This window comes from Anopheles ziemanni, chromosome 2 (genome assembly GCF_943734765.1).
Source record: "Anopheles ziemanni chromosome 2, idAnoZiCoDA_A2_x.2, whole genome shotgun sequence".
NCBI classification, from domain to species: Eukaryota; Metazoa; Arthropoda; class Insecta; order Diptera; family Culicidae; genus Anopheles; species Anopheles ziemanni.
The window spans coordinates 65,346,463-65,369,231 of NC_080705.1; the positions used below are offsets into that span (position 1 = coordinate 65,346,463).

A 22,769-nucleotide genomic window follows, 5' to 3' on the forward strand; every position below is an offset into this window, starting at 1 on the left:
ATAAAATGTTTGTGAGTTTTTTTAACTTTCCGCTGACAATGATCGAGAAACCATTTTTGATGCTGACGAAGAGGCTTTTAAGTCGATTGGATAAAATTTAACCAACCTTACGTCAGCCAAATCGTAGTTGGGGAAATTAAAACCAAAAAACCACTGCGAACGTTCTACCAACACAACAACGCATGGTGATCATAAAACCCGATCGTGCACGTTTTCGCCCCGGAGGTGGCCTTCTCGCGCAAACCTCAGCATAAACCTCCCGAATCCGGCAAGGGACCTCGAAAGCTCCCAAAATCGTTTCCCCAGCCCAGTAGGTGAGAGCCCTCACGTCCGTTTTCGGTGAAGGTTTCCCGCGATCGCCGAAGAACCGCGAACGGTGGCCGTATTGTTTTTTTTTTCTCACCCCCGCTGCCCGCGAGGTTCCTTCTCCTCTTCGCGGCGCCGGCTGCGTGAATGGGATTCAATTTTTTTGGTCTTCGCCGATCAGCGATTTTGGAGAAAGAAACCGACCGATTACCGTTCCTTCAATACGAGCCCCACGGTCGGGCCGTGTTTCATTGCCCGGTGGACAGTCGGCGCGCGCGCACACCCCAAAATCGGTACAGTGGTGGACGCAACTGCAGCAGTACCCAGCAGACCAAAAGGGGTCTCACCAGCAGGCGCACTCAAACCCACCCCCTTTAGCGGCACCGTCTCGGCGATAGGTGACTAGCGGCGGTTCGCGAATTATTTTGCGCAGTTCCACTCGATACGTTCGCCCGAGCAGGTGGTGTGTGCAGTGGTGAAGTCGTGCCCCGTTCGTCGACGTGCGTTGGCATTCAGGAAATCGAGCGTTCGTCCTTAGATCGAGAGTTAATAGTGCGCGAATGCATCGCTAGTGTCTGTGTGCTCGGAACGAAAGAAAAAGGAAACCCCCCGGGGGCACGTGCAACCCGGGAAAAAAAGGCCGCTGGAGCCGACCGTTAAGCGAACGGGAATTATTATCGGGAATTTAACCAAAACACAAGTCTTCTCAGTGACGGCTGGCTTGCAGGGGAAGCTGCAGTGCAGGAAAGGAAAGGATAGAGTGCGGAGTGCATTGATTTTGGAGTAAAGGAAAAATAGTTCAACGTACAGCTCAACAACAAAAATGGCCATAGACTGGCGAAATCGTGTGAACATAGCATCGCTCGGGATGCTGCTGCTGGTTGCCGTGGCCGCCGAAGCTGTCCGCGTCTCGCAGCACACATCCAGAAGATTCAAAGGTGAGAGCTTCAGCTGGTGCAGTTATGCCGGAAGTTGGTTGGAAGATAACGGAACATTTCAGTACAACAGTGTTTGCATATAGTGAATCTATGAAACGAGTCGAACGACTAGCAGAATGTGGTGAGAGGAAACTGCACGAAGCAGCACGTTATAGTCAACCCAAATGAAGCGTGCAAGAGTGCACACGAAAGAATCGGAGACCTCTCGCAAAGGTTACCAATCCACGTGGGGTGGAAAGACTAACCCTATTCGTTTGGCGAGCAGTCGCCAAAGTTCAAGCCAAAGTCCACCGAACATAAACTGCCAAGAAGCAAGCAAAATATGTATCTACCAGTGCACTTGTGGTGCACCTTCGAAGGGAAACCCTATTGTGACTCCGTTGGGGGTGAGCCCACGAGAACGAAAAACCGTGCACGACACATGCCAGCCTCGGCCAGCAGCAGACCTCGGCCCCGGAGCATGCTAGGGGAATTATGCAATTTCTAGTAACCGACTTCTCCCCTCCTGCTTTCCGTTTCGGGGACACACGGGAGCATAAAATGTGGGTTATGTGTCCCATTAGCGCCCGGTGCAACGAACGAAGTGTTTTCCAACCTTTTTTTCCCCCCTCCCGCCCTTGTTGTTGTAGTTGGCGGTGTTTCTTCTTTTCGCCGTTGTTTCGTGTCTTTATCTCGCGACCCAATAAAATGCGTCCGTCCGCACGGTGGTCCGCACCCCCGGCGTACCTTTCGAGGTCCCCGCGCTGGATTCGACGGTGGCGACAGGCGTGTGAAGTGTGCGGTCCGCGCGCACAAAAAGGGCCACCATACATTTATATACATATTGCCCGCAATTAAAGGGGTGCCGAGCCACTGCGTCCTGCAAACGTGCGCATATCTCGGTAGCACTTTTCAACCCGCCCTGCCGAGCAAATAGCGCCAGCGCACGAGAACGGGCAGCATAAGGTCGTGAGCGGGTGGGGGCGGGCGGGGGAGAGTTGGGAGTTGTGATTTTGTTGCTCTTAAGCCGTGTGTTGTCTCACTTCTGTGAGCGCCCAGGAGTTTCGCCGACCACCGGAACTGATATTTTACGCTCGTTGCAGGCGACCAGCCAGCCTTCGGTGGCTTGCATCGCGCCACCCGAAGGAAGGCGAACGCCACCCGTAGCATACTTTACGACGGAAAGAATGGGCGGACTAAATTGCTGACATTAAATTTTCGGACAACTTTATCGAACCGTGTCGATCTTTGGCGGGCGGGAAGGGGAGACAAAGTATGAAAAAAAAAAACAGGGAACAAAAACCACGCCAACGGGATGTCATTAGCGTTTGGTCGGGCGAGAAGTAAGAAAAAAAACGAAGGTGAAGTGAATTATAACAGCCTCAGCATTGCCCGCTTCATTGCTTTCCCCTGAGGCTCTCGGTGATTTATATGTCATGAAGTGGTTGCAGAAACTATTAGCATTAAAACTATCCCAGCGTTAACATGCTGCAGGCTTGGAATGGAAAGAGAATGCTTCCTTAATGCAGGCGAAGGCGGGAGAGATACCATATTATGTTTAAATATCAGGCTTTTAGGGCAGTTTGTTATAGGAAAGGCTTCACAACTTCTTTCAAGCTCAAATAGTATTACATTGTTCGTTTTCTTCCATTGAATGAAACACAATTTCTAATGGAAAAATAATTGAAAGGTCTTTAATTTCTTTAAAATTTTGCAAAATCTGTCGAGTTCAATTAAAGTCAGCATCACTCCGCATCCTGTTTGCTAGCAGGAAGTTACAACAACATCATTGAGCATCGTTCTTGTTTACCATCCACTTCAATAGGGAGGCGCACAGTAAAAGTGCAAACATGTTTCTCTTCCTTCGAAAAACAACATGTTGAGATGAACGTTCAAATCAATTTCAGTTTCCTGTTCGCAATTGCCAAGAAGCTGCCTTGAGTCAGCCTCGAAAGAAATGCGAATCAAAGAACAACAAGGAGGTTAGGGCAAAGGGGCGCTTCCTAAAACATCTCATTGACACGGTCTCCAATATCCACTTCGAACATTCACGCAGCATGTTGTGAAGGGCAAATGGTTCAGTTTTCTCATTTTCCTTTTGCTTTTGTGCGTTTGTGCGGACAAACCGGTGACATTAATCGGTGGAAAGTGTACCAAAGTGAATCATTTTATGTCCGGTAGGACTTGATTTCCTTTGGGTGCACGGCAAAGAAACACTCAAAATTCGCTAATCCATAAGTTTTCATATTTAACTGCAACTTTTTTTTTCCACGAGCCAAGGGACAAAAACTGGTCCAACGAAATAATACGATTCGAAACCGGTAGGAAGCGAAATTTCACTTTCGTTTCGCTTTCCGGCCGATTTGGGGTCCAATTTCCACCGGAGCACCTCAGTGTCGATTGACAATTATAGATGTTGGAACAAATCGGTCGTCGACGTCAATCTGGGCGGGTTCCGGCCGCGACTTTATCGATCCGAGTATTTTTTTTCTGTCCTCCACATGTTCACATGCTGTCGTCACCAATCGAATTTGTTTTGTTCGAAATTCCGTTCCGGGGAGCGAAAAGAAGACATTAACATTCCGGACCTGCAACTACTTAAACGCCGATCGAAACGTACGTGTGACAGATGTTATACTAAAGGCCCGACTGTTTTTTTTTGGTTTTGTTTTGAGGCTTATGTTGTTTTTCGATTACCTTTTGATCTTCCACCCCGTGTCCCAGGGCCTCCAAATATATATATTTATGCTGCGCCAAATGGTGCGTACATATTTTGTTTTTCGACAATCAACAAACGTGTAACGAATGTCAAACAGTTGGCTGTTTCGGGTGACTTCGATGTGTTTGTGTGTGTGTGTTTGAGTGCTGCTCGGTCGAAAATGTCAATACCACTGACGTCGAGCATTCGCATAACTTGCCAACCCACGGATTTATCGATCAAAAACCACTGGAGACATAAAACCACGGACGGAAATCACGTCACTGCAAAATAGAGCAAGTGAACATAAAGGAAAAATATAGTTCTACGCTGCGCCACGGTGGACGGTTTCCACCTGAACATGGAGCACCACACAAAAGAATGTATGCCACAACCATAGCGCACCCTTTAAGGAATCTGTTTTTCTCGGTTTGCCGGCAGACTTGAGAAGAAAAATGACTAACTTTATTAATCCATTTATTTTCATTTGCTCTGGGTGGTCCGGTCTGGGTTTTCGTTCGCATTTTTTGTTTTTATTACTCTCCATCCCTCGTCAGAAGAAAAACATTTGCAGTCAAATCACTTAACGTACTCGTGTGCCAATAGAGGGTTAGAAATGAAGACATTATGGAAACAGTTTCCAGTTTTTCTTTGCACAGTCCCCCCGAGCGGGGCGCAATTACGGGGAGAGTTCGCCATTTTTTATCCCCACCATTTATTGCTTGCGACAAAAAAACTGGAACACAAACGAGGAGCGGCGAACTCCATCCTTTATACTCCAACTCTGGTATGGAGCGAACGAGAAGTTCTTGCAACTCAGATCGGTGCATGTGCAAATGGCGTCGGTGGCTTTTTGGGGAAGTGCTGAACAATTGCACTTAAACTAAAACACGATTCCGAGTTCAGAGCGATTAGAACTTCCCCTTTAAAGTGTTGCTTCATCGCGTTTACCGTTGTCTCTGTCGATGGCCATAAGTTTTACGACAACTCCTCCTAGACCTTGCCGGCTTCCTTTCGGTCAGCAGCAGGAGCCGCGCACGAAGTAGCGTGAGTTTATTGCATCGCAAGTGCTAAGTATTGGAGTAGGATTTAAGAAGTAAAACACAGAAAAAACAACAACGAGTTCCATCACGCTAAACAAACCTAAAAGCATGAAGTAATGGGGAGAAGGAAAAAAAAAAGATCAAATAATCGAAAGGCGATTCAGATTAAGCATTCGGTCCGAACCGGAGCGAGCTGACTTGATGGTAGCTGGCCGCAACGCCACAATTATACGCCATATAATAAAATAATAAAATGTCGTGACATAGAACGCCTTCGAGTACCCACTCCTACCGGTTGGGAGGAAGCCGTAGCCATTAATACATATATAACGGTGCGACTTTTATCGATCCGCTGCCGTTCGCTGCCGTTCGACCGTTCGCCAGGTCCCAACGGATCCATTCGGAGGTGTTCGGAGTGTGAACGGGTAGCAGATTCAGGCATCGCGAAATCACACACCGGGGGGAAGTTGGCGTCCCAAGGTCCGCTTCCACATCCTAGTACCGTGCGTGTGTTTGTGTGTGTGTGTTTATGTAGGTGACCTCACGATTTGTGGTAGCTCATTTGTTACGGATCTTTACCAGCCAACCGCCAGCTGGCATTCTACACAAAGATCCAGAGCACGCCGAGACATCTGGCACACCGGAGACAAGTTCGCAAGTCCAAGACGGTAGTCAAGACGTCGTCGGTGTCGAACCCCACGGGACTCGCTCCTGAACCCCCTCCCGAACTGCCAACAGGTTCCCTAGTTCAACTGTCAAGCGATGGTTTGGATTGAGATTACAGCTTCTCCGATGCCTAGAACGGTTCAGGCTGGCCTATCACCTATTGCCTCACCCAGTCCCGGGCCGTCGATGGCGGTACCATATTGGACTGCAACCGTAACGCCCTGTTATGGCCCGTGGTCATGAGCGTGATTGTTCGCTGCGCAGCCCCACCGTGGGAGAATGCTGAAATCCCACCACAACCCAAGGGTGGCTTCGGAGACGGGTGGGCACATTACAATGCAAACAAGCCGGAGCTGCCGTTGCTCCAGTAACTCAGGAAATGGCATTACGACACGAAGGCATCCGCCTTTGGCTGACAAGCCACCGCCGAGCGCCCGAGCTGATTGTAATTTAATTATTAAAAAACAATAATGCAAATCATTTAATGTCCCCCTTTACCAACGAACCCCCTCTGGGGTGCGTTCGCACCTGACGGGTTTCTACCGCGGCCCGCTATTGGCCTGAAGCTTGAAGGCTCCTCCTGCGTCGAAGCGTCGAAAAAAGCAGGCTATGATTTAGAGGACTAGAAGCCGTTTCGCCAGCACGGGCAATTTATATGTCGTTAAGGACGCCGGGGTCTGGGTGGCCAATTTGCGCAGGGTCATAATAATTTGCATGATATGGGTCCATTGTTTCAACGGCCACTAGGAATTGATGGTTCACTCGATGGCGGAAGATTTATGTGTTTGACCATAAGTTCTCACCACCAGACCTTGCGTGTTCTACGCTAATATGATCAAAGTACTTTAATTACAGTACGATTATTTTGAAATATTTCAAAAGACTTTAATCATATAATGTTTCTCTCTTTACTTTCAGGTAAATTAAAATTGAATAGGATCAACTCAAAGCTGCCTTTAATGTTATGTGTCGTGGTGAGTCTAGACCAAACTGTCTTATACCGTTTCATCAGTCGGATTGCATAACGGGTAGCCTATTGGTGCAAACTACTTCGTTGCAAGACGCTCTGTGTAAACATCATCTAACTCCGTTCATTTCCAACGCCTACCCTACATAAAGCATCAACACCGTTGAATCCGAGCAATGGGAAAAACGTGAGCTCCTTAAAGTTCGTTTAGCAGATAAAAACAATTCCCCAAACGGTAGCTGGACGTAGGAACGAAAAACGGCCTTTGCGAGAGCAGGAAAATCGCTTTACCCCCGGGACACATCGTTTACGGACATTCCGGAAGGCTGAAATTCCATCCGTTCCATAATTGGAAGCCAGGAAGATCGTGTCTCGCCGACCGCATTGCTGCACCGTCGAATGCAGTAGGAACGGAGAGCAGCAGACTTTGAGGTGGCCTGCGAGGTGCGTAGAGATGCGACTCACGCGGAGGGGAGTCCACCCCAGTTCACCTGATGGCTTCGAAAAATGGCGAACATTCCGGGGAGCGAGTGGCAGTCGCAACGATTAATGGATTGTTGGTGCCGGTCGGTACCTGACCGAGCCATTCTCTCGGGAGCTCAAGCTGGGTAAAATATGACGCACAATGAGCGTAATTCTTGCGGGAAAAGTGAAAAGTGCATTCCCGGGGCTATGCTTCGGGGGGTTTCGTTATGTTTTATTCCCGCACCAAACAGCCGAGTGCGAGTCGGTGTCGTCTCCGACAACGTTTAAAAGCTTTTTCATGTTTATCAGCTGAAAACCGGCTTCCGGTATTTTTTACTGCATCTTTTTCGATTGGAAGATCTGTTAACTAAATAAATATTAAAGTGGAAATAAGATTATCCTATCGAATCAGATATGCACTAACACATACAACAGTGAACTTCCTGATCGACTGAAAATTACTTAGCCAAACAAGTGATTTATTTGCGTTTTCACACCTGTCCCAGAGAGATTTGTTTATCGTAGCTCATCTGTCAGAGTGCAGTCAACAATCATGTCCCAAACCCGATTACCCGTGAGCTTCCTGGCCCCTGTTTGCTTCCGTTTAATGTGTGCGAAGATGTTCCCGATATTTTATTGTTTGTTCCATTCCAAATAAGCCTATGAATATGAATAAGCCACTTCAAGCATTTTATCTGGGGACGAAAGAGAGCAAGCAAAATCGCTAGTGCTAAGTCGCACACTTTCCATCTTCATCCAACGAAGAAGATCGCACGTTTATTTCAGACTAATGAGGATAAAATCAATAGGGTTGCAACGAGCCGGGCTAAAACAAATATAACGCTGTGTTGATCATGAGATGACCATCGGTGGCATCATGCTTTCCGAAGATCGTAAGGAAAGATATGGAAGCGGTGAATTTCATACAACTTTTGCTTCACACTTCCTGCCTCTACTAGAGTCTGGGCCGGGTTTCATCCATAAAATATGGCTTGTGTTTTCCCTCCCCGTTCGTCCCGTGTTCCTCGTCAATCGACCCGTACGGCTACGGTTCAGATCTTCGATCGGTAACGGGGTTTTACACCTCGTGTGTGCCGATGTGTGACCCGCATATGACGCGGTATCATGCCGGGCAGCGCCGAGCGATTGCTACAAACGGACGCGTCTCATCCCGGGCATGAGTTTCACGGCTCCAAATTAACGGTGGCCGGACATTCCGCAGCCGGTTTCCGAAAGCCCGTCGCTACGTTCTGATCCGGTGCCATGCTCTCGACATACCGGCGCGGTGTCCAGCGCAAACAGGTTTCAACAAATTCAACAAACGTCAAGTTCGGTTGCGTGCGGTGAAGGGAAACCAAAACGGGAATACGTCAAACAAACAAAAAAAAAACAACATAAAAACACCGGAGGAAACATGAACCTCCCCCGGCCACGCAGCCCCGCGTCAATGCTGCCAAACCAAGCGTTACCGAGAGCCTAATTGTGTCAGTGGGACTACGCACCAGCATCCAGCGCTCCGGCACACACGTTCACCGCCTCGGGAACGGTCCGGCAGTCCGGTTTAGACGGGAGAACGGGGAAAAAAAGGAAGCATCGCGTCGACCGGCGTATGACATTTGACGTGTTCACGCGAGACATGAAAAATATCCACTCCAGAGGTGGGTTACGTTTGCCTTTTGCTTACCGTTCTGATTTCCTATCCAACGGTGTTGGGGAAGGTTAGGGCTTGACAGTGACACCGTGCCACACTTCTCGTTATTGGAGGTGTTCGTCATCGCCGTTGGTTCGTTTGAACGGACGAGAAAAGTTGCTGACGATGGTTATGGTGTAGAGTTGCCGACGAAACGTAGCAAAAAAAAGGAAATGATTAGGCTTTCTGGTCCGGCCATTTCACTCGAAACATCAGCCCGGGAATGGTAGATCCGTATATTTTGCAGGAGTGTCGAAATGGGCTCAATTTATTATCCACTTATTTTTTATTAGATGATAAGCAAAAACATGGTCAAGAAATAATATCATCCTACTGTAAGGAAACTCAAAACTTTAAGATCAAATTTTTGTTTTGAGGAATTTTTAATTTTATCCATTGAAGAGACTTAAAACACTTGAATGTTTTGCTGTTCTTTTAAACGTGCTTATTACATTTATATTTCTTCATTTGTCATAAGTCATAGTTTGGCACTCCTGACGTAGAAGTTCAATACAGTTTTACTGTTGTTTTTTGCTTCAAACTTCGCTCTACCTACGCCCAAATGTCATATTCAAACCTTTGGTCAAACGTTTTTCAACTTACGATAGACGTTCTTGCAAAAACAGAGTCCACTGATCGCCAACGTTTAAACCGGAACACTTTTGCTTCTTGCCTTCACGGCGGTGCGGAAACGCTGTGCACTGAACTTGACCGGTTTTCGGTGTTGCGAACTGGAAATGCAAAAAAGGTACCGTTTCCACGATAGTACCGATACAATGATCTCAATCCACCCGCTCCAGTTGGGAACCACAAGGTGGCGAAGGTTAAAAAAAATAAGTGGAACTGGTTGTCAACAATGAAATATTTGACTCGTAAGACGTACATTTTATTACAATGTAGCGAGATCACGGTGCTCGGTTGACATTGAACGTTGCCTGCTTTCGATGACCGGACGGGAAAGGAATTTGACTCGATAAGGGTGCAGCCACTCACGCAGTGTAACGATTGTTGAACTTCTTAGACATCTTGAAAACCTCTCCATTTCCCTCCGAAAGTGCTTCAACACCGAACAGCGATTACGATTTGATCGAGATGATCGCTGAAATGTATCGGTGTGGATTAAATCGTTCCAGTGATTGTAATCGTAAAACCCGAACCGGCCGGTTTTTGAAAACTTCAACCGATCGCGCACTTCACCCCGAGGGGATCCTTTTCTATGGTTGTGATGTTGGTGGTGGTGGTGGTGATGGTGGTGGCCATAAATCAGCCGGTTCCAACCCACCGAATCACAACCTTCCTACCACCCCCTCCACAACCCGCGACGAAATGAGATTGAACCTCTGCGGAGTTATGCGTTCGCGCACTCGAACCCGGCAAGTTTGATGCTGGTTTTATCCACTTTCCTCCACATGAAAACGATGCTGCATCCACCCGCCCCCCTCCCAGATCCTCTCCCCTCTTTCCACCATCCAAACGCGTTGGTGCCGAAAGTTACGCGCATGGCAATGATTTTTCGGCTAGTCACCATGCGATGGCAGACCATGGTTTTTCCGCTCGCCATTTCTAGGCCAACCAATTTATGAAACTTTTCTCCGTCCACCCCCACCCCCCCGTCAACGTCTACCCGTCCACGTCCACCTGGTGTACGGGCAGGCAATCGCAAAACAAATTGGCGGGGTTGTTGTTTTCCTTGCTCGGAACCAGTTTGCAGTCGCGGCCGCGAGTCGTTTTTAAAAGTAGCTCCAGTTTTATCATTCCAACTGGCGTGCGTGTATGTGTTTCGCGGCTTATTATCTTTATTTATCGCCGACGAACCGGAGGGGGTGGAGGAGCAGACTTGCGGGATGGGCCCGTAACGAATTTCTCATCCAAAGCGTTGAAAGCTCGCGCTTAGGGATTCGTTGTGAATTTTACGATCACCTGCTCGCAGCTCCATTTCTCCGTTTATTTGATTTCAGGCTCGGTACTAAATTCCGGTACTAAATAAAAACACACACACAGCATTTCAACCAACGGTTTGGGGAAATGGTAAACAATGAAGAGAAAATACTGCGTGTCGCATGCTGCGGGTGAAAATGGTTCCGCTTTGATGGTTGTTTTTACAAACGGAACGTCAGCGACCCTCAGTTCTATGGGCACGTGCGTTGTCTGTGGAGCAAAACGTGTTGAGCTCCTCAAAAACACACTGCCAGTTTGAAGGGTGGGCAATATCCGGTTCGATTTACCACCGACCACAGAGTTTAAGACCCGTGACTCTCCCAACATCGACGTCCAGCATCAGTCCGGCGTCGCTCGTAAGCTTCTCGTTCGTTAATTGACCACATCCGTTCGCATGCATGCTACCAACCCCTCTCCCAAACGTGACCCGCGCTCGGTGGGGGTTTCCATCGACTAATCAAACAAGAACTCCCCGGGCTCCAGCTCAACACTTGCGAGATTATACGATTAGCATACGGGGGGTGCGTATGGAATTAAGGTCACCGGATCGGCCAACACCCGTGATCGAAAAAAAGAACCTCAGAACAACTTTTTTTCTACTGGTTAGCAGCTTGTTTTTGTGCTCGCATACCATGAAATCCGGCACGAGTCAGCGGCATTCCTGGGCATGCGTTGGGTTTTTGCACCTGTTTCAAGTAGAACGCCCATGCAGAATGTCGCTGAGTTCAACGACAGCAAAATCTTGTTCTTCTTGTTGGTGAGATACATAAATCAAATTCCATGCAGTGTTCTTTAATTTATTTGATCGGCAAGAAGGCAGTCCCTTTAATTTAAACTCCTTACATAAACGAAAATATTTAGCGTATGAACATGCCGATGACGATGATTTTTTGAAAACATGATAATAAACTTCCATTTGTATTTAAATTCAAATTAAAGCTTATCAGTATTTATCAGTTCAAATATTCATTGACAATATTTCTTTTTGAATATTTAGGTACTTTAATTTATATGGTTAAGTTAAATAAAATTAAATAAAAAGAGCTCAATAACAACAGTTATAAATATGTAAATAGAGTAGGAAGAAAAAAGAAATAGTTGCCATTGACAACCAGTCGTTTGGTGCAACCTTAAGAGCGCCAATTAATCTCGAATAAATTTTCCGAACTACGGCGACAGTCTCAAGAATAGCTTTTACTATCAATTAGCTTCTTAGGTGGCGCACATCTTGGGAGTCGCGCTTTGTTCAAGTCCACTCCGTCCGATGCATAATGGAGCCGAACGAACTCCAGAAGACGGCGCACCGGTTGGCTAATGTGTCTCGCGTAATGAATTTTCCTCGTCGGGTAACTTTTAATTGCTCTTAACACTCCATCACCGCTTTTCGGCACGAGAACGAATCGCCACCGCACCTCAGCAATAGCCCGCCCCCTCCCCCCTCGTACCTTCAATCAGCCAAAAATGAAATCATAATCACCGGAGACCCCCAAGGCGTCCAAGTGTGCTCGATCCCATAAATTAAAGCTCGAAACCGGCGCACGGGATTTGCATAATCCCGCTGAAAGCTGAGCTTTGGTTCGTTTTGTTGAACGGTTTTGTTCATCCGCAATTAACCATGTATCGGTTCAGGCCCCGGGACGGACGACCGAAGGAGGACAGGGAGGGGGTAGGATACTAAACTCGCTAGGATGACCAATCGCTGCCCTATTAGCGCTGCATTTCACTGCACCCATTAGCGAACCGAACCGAACCGCATCGGAGCGATTAAGGATGCGGAATTCGGGCATAAATCGATTAAATCTGATTACACCTCCGCAGCGCGCACCAAACCGCTCTGCGTTCGTCGCCTGTTGAGGACTCAAATGAGCCACGTTTTATTGGTTTTCAAGCTGGTGGTGCTTTTACGATGCAAAGATACGAGCCAACCGGTTGGATAGAGTAACACGAAAGTCACATTTAATAATTACCCGCGAAAAGGTTTTTCATCGCAGTTAAATATACGGCTTGGATTAACAGAACACACGAAGTCACAGCTGGAGCTATAAACTGTTCTAAACACCTCCAATGTTAGTCATAAACTTTGATGACAAACGTTACCAGTGCAATGAGAGTTTAGATGAATTTAGCACCCTTTTCATTAGCTTCGAAAACATGCCGCCGACGAAATTGAACTTTACCATTCGCGGATTGTAATGGCTTTCGGATTACTTTGAAATGAGACCCTTAAGGGCAGGGCAAGAACATTAGCGGCTCGCGTAGTGCTGGATTCAATCGTATCTAACATGTTCGCGTGCTCGGCACGATCGGTCGACCTCTCGTGGCCTACGAGACGGGCATCACGAGTGCTTGTGCAAAGTAGGTACCCCTTAAGTAGGCACCTTGTGAACTCCGGCCGGTGTTGGCGCGCCGACGCCTTCAATGCCATTGATACCGTAGGGTTACGCTTGCTGTAGCATTGTGCGACTCAGTGGCTGCATTGCTAGGTCGCTTGCTTAACACTACGTACGTATCCTGCACGACGACGGTCCCAACAGTGGGACAACTTTCACGAGCAGTTGCAGTTACCGGTGGCCTCACGGTTGCAGCGTTCCAGCATCTCCAGCGGTTACGTCGAGTTATGTCGAGAGAGGAAACCAGCTGCCCGCTTTGTTTGCCGCAGTTCAATTAACCTTGAACCAGATACGGATTGGCCATTTCTGTGCGACGTAACTGGGGCCGGTTAAGTCTGCGCGCGGGGCACTGTTGGATCGCTTATGTTTCACCCTTGTTGCCAACTCTGCATTATATGTTATCGAAGGGCTCCTTGACGCTCAACATGTTGCGCTCTTGAGGTTCACATAATACACACCTCATGCTCTATATCTGAGGAGATCCTCCAAGGTAAAGATCGGAATTCTTATGTCGGTAGACCTCCCGCTAAGGCATAGGTTGTTGTTTGGTAGTCGTATTTTTTCAAATAATTCGCTCAAGGACCTTAAACCCCTCGAACAGACTCCTAAATGTCCGCTTAGGAGTGAAGGAAATTCCTTCCAAACAGCCGATGGTGCAACAAACCGCTTGCATCCCACACGGACTCCGAGCGATCTATCGCCAGATAGCGAGAACACGAGTTCCTAGTCAGCAACCTGCCCCAAGCGTGGTTTCTGTTGCCCCCCACCCTTCGGAACCCACTGCAAAACTGTCGAGAATTGCTTCCTCCCTTCCCCGACCGGCTGGGATTGGATTTCCTTAAACGGATTGCCGGCAGGGTTGTTGCACAATCTAATTTAAATTCAATAACTATTTCGCAATGCGCGAACAAGCGCGTGGCAACGATCCGAGGGCACCCTTTGCTTGTATCCTGCGGTTCGAGCTGGAGCCGGTCGTTGTTCTTGCTGCAGCAGCGTGCAACCTTTGCCGTAAGGTTAGCCTCAGCTGAACCGCGGTCGTCTGTACAACCGTACCCCGAAAGTGAAACATTCGGGAGAAGCGGAAAAAAATGCTACAAATTTGCCAATTGAGTTACTTTCAAAAATCGGCGTTATCGCTTGTTTGACATCGGTTGAGGATGTTTTTTTGATTTTCAACCACAGCACCAACCGGCAAATCTTAGATAAATACAAAAGTGAACGGGGAACAAGAGGAAACCACTTCACAGGTGCAGCGGCAAAGTCAAGTAAAAGAAATGGTTCAGAAAAACAAACAAGTAAATTACCCAGCTGACAACTGCTGTTGACCAATATTTCGTGGTGATTTGCATGCAGTTTTGTTTTTTTCCTTCCACAACTCTATAAACAACCTGCCCAAGGTAAGCACAATTTGAAAGTATAATATTTTAAAGTTTTTTCGCTCTGTTGTTAGCTGATTCTGTTTATTTTTATAGCAACAAAAACAAGTTGATTTGGTTTCCAACAAGACCATGTTTGCAAAGTAAATACCACCGGGTGAAAAATGAACCACCCTAAGCAAACTGTTACCCGTGAAGTGGGGTTCATTCACCTCCCCCACGCACACACACAAAGCAAACTGGGCCGACATCGAGTTTCACAAGCAATATCAACCTCAGCTGCTTGCGAAAGGTGTTACACTGAAAGTGGATTACTTTTTAAAATATTTCCTAATTAATGTCAAGGACTTTACAGCCGTTGGGTTCATTCACAACTAATCTTAATACTTCTGTCTTTCACGGCGAAGTAGGAGAGACATGTAATAACATTTCGGCCGCATTACTTAAACGAGAGTTTGCAAGTCTGCCACCGTTCGGAAATTTTCACTCGTTTCCTAATTGTGTTTTATCATTAATAATGGACACGGCGGACCAGAGAACGCACTCCATTTGGAGGTTGTTTGGCAATCCAACGCAAGATTAACCATCCACACAAATCACGTTCCCTCACCCACGTGGTTGGAAAACCCCCTGGGCAAACGCACGGCCAGACGGTAAAGCTCATTTCACTAACATTGAGTTTATTTAAATGCTCATTATTATGATTATTATGACCGCGCATCGAACGCTGGAACACGAAGAGAGTGTCTGAGGCGCGCCAGAAGCTACGGATTGTTGCCTGCACAATCGCCATTATGGTTGAATTTGCACGTCCATTTAGCGAGCGAGCTGGCGGGGCCATTTTGCACCGTGAAGTACGCTGACCGTGAGGCTGCATCAAAAGTGCGAAAAAAGGGCGAGGTAGGGGCAAGAGGAAAAGGGGCATAAGAGGGAGAGAGGGAGATGGAAGGCAAATAAGAGCGCGACCGCCGATAGTATAAATATTTATTATAGTACACGGGCGCAATTTGCTAAATCCGGAGTCTAGCAGCACCTCGATTGGCCTAGGTTAGGGAATCGGAAGGTTAATTGCCGGTCAGTCCCCCTAATCGGGCCGTCTAGGTCACCAACGGGTCTCAGACGTCGACGATTTCTTGGTGAACGTGGTACCGTCGATGGAGTTCTAGCACAAACATTAAATTCTTGCAAATCAATAACTTTTTTTAAACTCAATTCTCGACCGAAAGACAACTTCCTGACAGTTGCAAATAACTCCCATTTGGGCTATCCAAGATCGCCGGCAGTTGCCTACTCATACAGTGCCGTAGCAACCCACTCCGTAACGGAGCAACCGGAACCGACGCCTTCTACGCCCGGTGACGACGAGTTGTGGCGATACCGATCAGGGGAACTGCACCAAAGGAAACTTTTAACTATCGTAGTCCACCATCTGTTAACACCCACCCACCTCCATTGCGACTGCAGACATGCCCTTACAGCTGGACGCCGGCAGTTTCGGACGGGGCAGAACGTCAGAAATCAGGTCAACCATTTAAACACCCGGCCCCCCGAAAGGTCTCATCCGGGTGTATACTTTTCCAGTGAAGGTAGACTGGTAAATGTCGGAACGCGCGCACACACACACATATAGAAACCCGCTTCTGGCGGAACCTGGCTGGTAACGGGCCGCGTGTCATTGATCTAAGGGCTAAGTGCACGCATAATATTAATGCAACCGGAGCTAGCGCCGCAGCCGCGGACTTCAAACTACCGTTGGCTCCGTGACGGAAAGCCTTACTCAACCACTTTCCCTTCGGACTGGTCACGTACCCTAATGCCTCTCACGTACCCGGGGCTTGCAGCGGCAGGAATGTGTTGCCTTTCCCGATGGGCGAGGGCGGGAAAATTTATAGCCCACGACCCGTGCAGCACGAGCCCGGTTCGGAATGGTTCGTGTTACCACTGAAAAATGTGTTTTTCCACCGGTCGAACACAGAATGACAGATTTAGAGTTCTGGCTGCCATCTTGGGTTTTTACGCCGTACCTCCTGCACGTCCACGTGGAGTCCTTAGCCACCCAAATTATGTTCACCCGCTGACATTGTGTGCGGAATCTGGCTGACCGAGGATTTATGACTTAATATTCTGCCATCGTGCACGAAAGGCTTGGCTCGTGGTTCGCTTTAAAAAGATTACATTGGACCTAGTAAACACTCCACCAAGAAAAGGGAAGGTACTCCATGCTAGCTTGTGTAAGACTTTGTAGAGTCTTGGGAGCTTACGGAGTGACTACATCAAAGCCACATCCATTCATTAACTCCCGAAGGCTTTCGCTCGAAACTTGACGACCTTAGCAAGGACATCGGCGGCTCAGGATACAGTTGCCAACCGTTGGATAGCCAGTTCACAATCGATTAGCCCCAATTGGTTCGGCCCGATTGTCGACGGAGAACTTTCGCTTTCGCTGCGTGGCCACCGTACAGTCTTCCTTCCTGCCAACGAACAGCACCTACGTTGGGCATCGAGCGGAACTGACCGAATTTTACAGCTGACACCGGGCGAATCTGCACCGGTTCATCGACTCGGGTCGGGTCGTCGTGTGTTTATTTTGTTTCGTGCCGCCTCATTGCACGCCCACCGAGCTGTGAAGACTTCCCACTTTGCTGGCATTCGAGTGCCAGCCCGCGGCCTTCGAGCGGCCTGACTTGAGCGGATCCGCACGAAAAACGCAAGCCATTTTTTGGCGACATTTCAATTTTGCCAGCAGCAACGGTGGACTTTTTTCTTCCTCAATCCAACAACGTTTTTCACCAAAATCGAGCACAATATTAAACTTTGTCTTACCTTTTCCGTTTCCTTCTCCAATTGCAGGTAGGAAAGTCAAAACCCGGCCGCCGTTTTGGGATCGCATGTGCAAAGGTTGTTTTAGCGACCGACTACCACCGCAGGCTCGTTCATGCGTAAGTTTACATTGTGGCGGGAAAAATAAGCAACTAAAGAACCCAGACGAAAAACATATCGCTGCAGAAAAACTTATCGTCTTTCGGATGTCGCCGAGGCCGGTTTTCGCTTGCTTAAAACTTTTTAAACAAAAACCGAATTTATTTTTCGGTTTCAGTAAGCCGCTGACCCGGGAGGAATTTTCAATTGGAAACATGCTCGGAACAGGAGGAACTTTTGGGTGATATGACAAAAACAAACCATCGGTTTTACAGATATTTGTTTTCGAGTTGTTTTAAAACCTGCTTTTATATTTTTGAAAGTGAGTGATTAGTAACTTTTAATAGCGATTCTGGTTATTTTAAGGCAATTTTATTTTGAAAATATTGCCTGTCAATCCGATCATACCGCTCAGATCGCAAATCCTTGAGAACGAAACCTCACCGTGCGTTTAAAAATAAAACTCGCTTCACCATTCGCGAGGCTTTAGGGCCTTGAGAGAGTGGTCCATTTCATCGGTACTCCAAATGTACCGTTTTCGAAAGTAGCCTCGCCACGCCACGTTTCGGGTACGCGAGCAAGGACACCGAACCGGCCGTTGGAAGTTGCTCCACAGGTTGTCGCTTGGTGTTCGTGCGAGAAAAATTCGTCGAAAACGAGGGTAAGGGTAATGCGACCAGCTTGTGGGCCGGCGGTCACTTTCGAAGGGACGCTCACGAAAATTCGCAACCCGCCAGAACAAACCGTGCCGTTTGGGGCACGATTAAAAGGGATGACGTGAGGAGCGCGCACCGTCGCGGGGTCAACGAATTCGGAACGGCAAACGGTTCGTTTGCGTAATAATTGCGCAACTAAATGAGTGCAAATTTTTACGCCCCTCTCCCTCCTCCTCTACCGCCCCAACCGTCCCGTCGGATCACTTTGATGTGGATAATGTGGTACAAGAAAGAAACCCTAGCAAAGCGTCCAACCCGATGCCGGTTCGATCGGAGAGTTGTTGTTGGATGTAGGCCGTCGGAATGTACACACCAACATACACCACCACCACCAACTGTGGCCAACTTCATTAGTGGGTTCAATACCTTTTTCGGCCAATCACGGCGGACACGAAACGGAACGGCACGGCAATGAGACCTCGCCGGCTCCGAAATTCTTCCACTCGAGGGAAAAATCGCTTGACTCGCCAAAACCCAGCCATGGCTCGCCGTTTTTTTCTCCTTCACCCGGCTTCCGATGTTTCTTATTTTTTACCTTAACTTAACGAGCAGCCAGAATGTCAAACGTGCCCAAAACGGAAGCCCATTGAAGCGCGAAGCAAAGGTCGTTTCGGGGAGCCTTTCCGGACAACCGAACCAAGAACGAGCCCAACGCAGTTTGGGCCCGCGAACGGAAGAAACGGAACGGTTCGTTCCGCCAAACCAGGGAGGGTTTTCGGTGTGTGAGATGTGCGCCCCCTCAATTTCCCACCGACGGCGTAAGAAAAGATGCAGTCTCACGCGGTCTAGAAAAACTTTCACTTTCCGCCCGCGAATCGCGCCCGGTCTGGCCGGCAAACGATTACATCACTTCTGTTTAAGCGGTCGGAACGGCTTGGAAAAGGTAAAGGGAGAAAAACCTCCGACGCGAGCTGTAAAATATACGAAATTGTGTCTCATTTCCTCCCGAAATGATGTGTCCGTGCATCGTGCCACCGAATAAAGTGAACTTTATGAACAGTTGGGGGAACCTTTTTCAACCACCTGCTTTTTAATTTAGCAGGCAGATTCGTTTTTTTTCTCCATTTTTGTTTTTTTTTTTCGAAATGTTCGGATCGCTTTGGAGCTTCATAACCGAAACGGCGCGCGAGCAAAATCGAGTTGAAAATTGGCCCCGATCGGGTGGGGGTGTTTGGTGGAATCCCGGACCATGCTCCACGGCGAGCTTTCTTCTCGGCGAGTGCATAACACAGCCCCCTCCCACCGCAGGCTTCCCGCCTCCAACGCACTGGACCGTAAAATCGCTTCGTTAGTGAATTTATTTAAAACAATGTTCAACCTCACTATTTTCTGAACGCATCACCGAACCCGCAGCCAGCTCGAAAGGCGGGACTGTGGATGTAAGATGTCGGAGGCAGCATTCCACCGCACGGCTATCGCATCGCAATCTGCTCAACTTTCAACCGAGCGCTATGGAGCGAACTACCACGCATCCAAGCCCAAGGGTGAAATGGGAGGTGAAGAATTTTGGAGAAATTTGATTTAGTTTTCTGCTCAGCCGAACACGACCGCTCCCCTCAGTCGGCCCCGCTGATAGTGGCTCCTTGGTGGGGCGGGAGATTTGTTTTACTTTCCCGCATGCATTCTTCGATCCACCCAGCCACCCCGAGGAAGTACGCCAGGAACTTAATTAACCCACCAGCGAACCGCAAAACGCCCCAACGGTCCCCCGCCCTGCTGCGCGAGCTGGCGGTTCCATGCGGTGGAGTATACGTTTAAAGATGGCTGATTAAGCGAGCGTGAACGTCCAAATGAAACACTGCATTTTTAGCTGAAGTTGAAGTTCAAGGAACGAGGAAATACTACAACAAGTTCCGGTGATTTGGTATCTAAATAATTCAAAACATACCATATCTAATTAGCAAACATTATCAAAAACTTCATTTCACATTCTCTTATTAAATAGGAAAAAATGTAACACATAGTTTTAAACAAAGCCAGAGTGACGAAAGTTTGTCAATGGAGCAAGTGTTTCTGCTGACAATTTCAAGGCAAAACAAACTCCAACTTTTTTTTACCGAAGGACACAATAAATTGCATATAGCAAAACACAACCAAAAACATAACCGAACCAAACTCAATTTATCGCTCATGCAATGTTTCAACACTTCACACCGAGAACCGACCGTCACTCAAAATAATCCATATCCCTTTTGACGCACGCGGATGCTAAATTGTTTTTTAATCGCCGTCAGTCGGTATAATCGAGACACCCGTTCGGATGGTCGGAACCGGCAGCCCAAGTGAGAAGTGCATGCATGCAAACCGGCTCCCCTTAACCGCTGCTGCCCGCCTGCCATATTCTTCTTTTTCATGTGTGTCAACCCTCACAGCATGATGCAGCCCGAAGATCTGGTTTTCTGCAGTAGGTTAATGGTGGCCGTGTAAAGAAGTGTGCGTTTGTGTGCTGCGATCTTGAGGAAACTGTAAGAACGAACCGAACGTGGAACTGCAGCCCCAACAAGTTCGTTTTTGGGTCACAATCCATTTCCTTGAGCGATCGTTTTATTTAGCTGCATTTTTTATTCTTCTCCACTTGCGCCATGGAAATCCTGTAGCAAATTCTCATGTTTGTTCCATTTTGGTACTCGCCGGCTTACGGACGGTTCACACGGGACATAACCAGCAGCATAAAAATAAAATAAGAAGTACCTCAAGGTGGCAAGGAGACCTGTCGCCTGGCAGGGAGTAATTACTTAATTTTCACACCATGGTCGGGGCTATTTTTAGGGCTCTTGATTTATAGTCTTTGAGGTTTCAACCATGTTTGACAGACAAGTCTGATGAAAAGTGAATAGCTCGCCCCAGCAATGCATGGCATTGAAACTGTGGGATGCAAATTTGGCATCAGCTAAACGCAGACAGCACTTTGAGATGCGAGATCGATAAGATTCGGTCTACTACAAGTCCACATCCAGTCAAATGGTTTTATAGTTTAAACATTCTTTAAGCCATGATGGTACCACCAGAAGGTCGGTGGTAAGCGAGGGAATGCCCATGAAAATAACGGATCATTAAGAGACGAAAACAACCATCGTCTGGCGAAACGCCGATGTGCCGTAGACGGAAAGAAAAATGAAAGTACCTGAGTGGTTTGTTGCTCTGTTTCTTCCGAAACCACGTCCAATCGGAACGACGAACTGCAGCGAAATAACTGAGGACAGAAATAAGGGAAAAACAATCTCACCTCTTATTTGGCCCGGCAAACCGGTGTGTGTGTGTGTGTGTGCGGACACTCTGTAGCAGCCAACACCTGAAGGCTAGCAAAAGAACCCACCAGCTTGCGGTGCAACGGACCAGGTAGAAGCACTTCTTGCAGGCTACATGGACACGTTTGATTGTATCATTAAAGCCACCAAATGGGTGAATGACGGGAACCGGTTTTTATGGCTGAACTTCAGCGCCATATTCGTAGAATTAGATCAGCACGAACTTGTGCCACCTGGTCGCCTGAAAGGCGCTGCCACGTGTGGTGGACCACTTTTGAGCGGCCGATCGAAGGTTTTAATTGGTACGTAAAGTCCCAACGCAGTCGTTGACACCCTTAATGGCCGCCGATGGTTAGGATGATGATGATGATGCTGCTGCTAACGGTAGCCCCCACGCTGGGCCACTGTTCTTCCCCTAAAGGCATCACATGGAGCCGGCGATACGATTCTACGTTTATCAATTAATTGGACGCAACGAATCTCGACCCGGTTCGAAACAGAAGGGATGGAACAATAGCAGCACGGTTCCATGGCGGATGCTATAAATTATCAACGGGAGGGAAGCACACCGGACCTCGTCAGATTCATTAAACGGACAAAAATTTTCAAATTCCTCTCAATGGCACCAGCTCCAATGGCAATCGAACGGTTCATTTGACAGGAACAATCGAGGCTATTTAACACCCATTCTCTAGCTTCATCTTTAAACCCCCTACTAGCGTTCCGTAGCGGAATGGCAATGGATCGATTTCTCAACCTCTTGACTTGAAAGCTCTCCCCCAGCCTGTCGATCATACAATATTAAAATATTATCAAACAATCTGTTTCCGTGCGGCAACTCACCTTGAACCCTTACACCAGCGGCCACCGGTTCGCACTGTCAAGGGTGCGGTTACGTCTGAGACTGTGTCGATATATTCAGCAACGCACCTCAACCGGAACCATTTGCACGACCAATCGATCAGATCACGTTCAAGTTGGCTACTTTGATATTCAACTGCATCGAACACGCATAGCGTTTCCTTAGCAACAGGGAACGTTTAAAATTAGTTTTCAACCACACTTTCGATTGAAGTAGGCTTTACAACTGTTTCCGGCGAGAAATAGAGACAGCAGAAGAACGACCTCGTTTTAGTTAGCTTTCCGGTTTGTCTTCGGTGAAGTGCGGGTATCGTAAAGTGCTTAAGAAAACGGTTCGCTAAAAACTGCCAAAAGATACCGATGATGGAGCAAGAAACATGGTCCACTTGATTAAGTAATCGTTTTCCTTACAATCAAATCGGCGTGCGGGATGGGAAGATTCCGCAAGTCAACGGTTATGACGGTTATACCCCAATCAACTGCTAGCTGTCCGGGGGGACGAAAAAAAACCCAACTCAATACACCGTATCCGAAGGCACCTTTAGCACCTCATTACCGAACCGACTGGT

At 47.8% G+C, this 22,769-nt stretch overlaps 1 protein-coding gene across 2 annotated transcripts in view; it reads left to right on the forward strand.

Annotated features, from left to right (window-relative positions):
* The first annotated feature begins 1,129 nt into the window (after nucleotides 1–1,129).
* LOC131286902 (uncharacterized) overlaps nucleotides 1,130–22,769 on the forward strand; it is an 82,162-nt gene continuing 60,522 nt past the window's right edge. For both annotated transcript variants that reach the window (XM_058315913.1, XM_058315921.1), the window contains exon 1: nucleotides 1,130–1,244. In XM_058315913.1, the coding sequence (XP_058171896.1) occupies nucleotides 1,130–1,244 (115 nt within the window). The remainder of the gene's footprint in view (nucleotides 1,245–22,769) is intronic.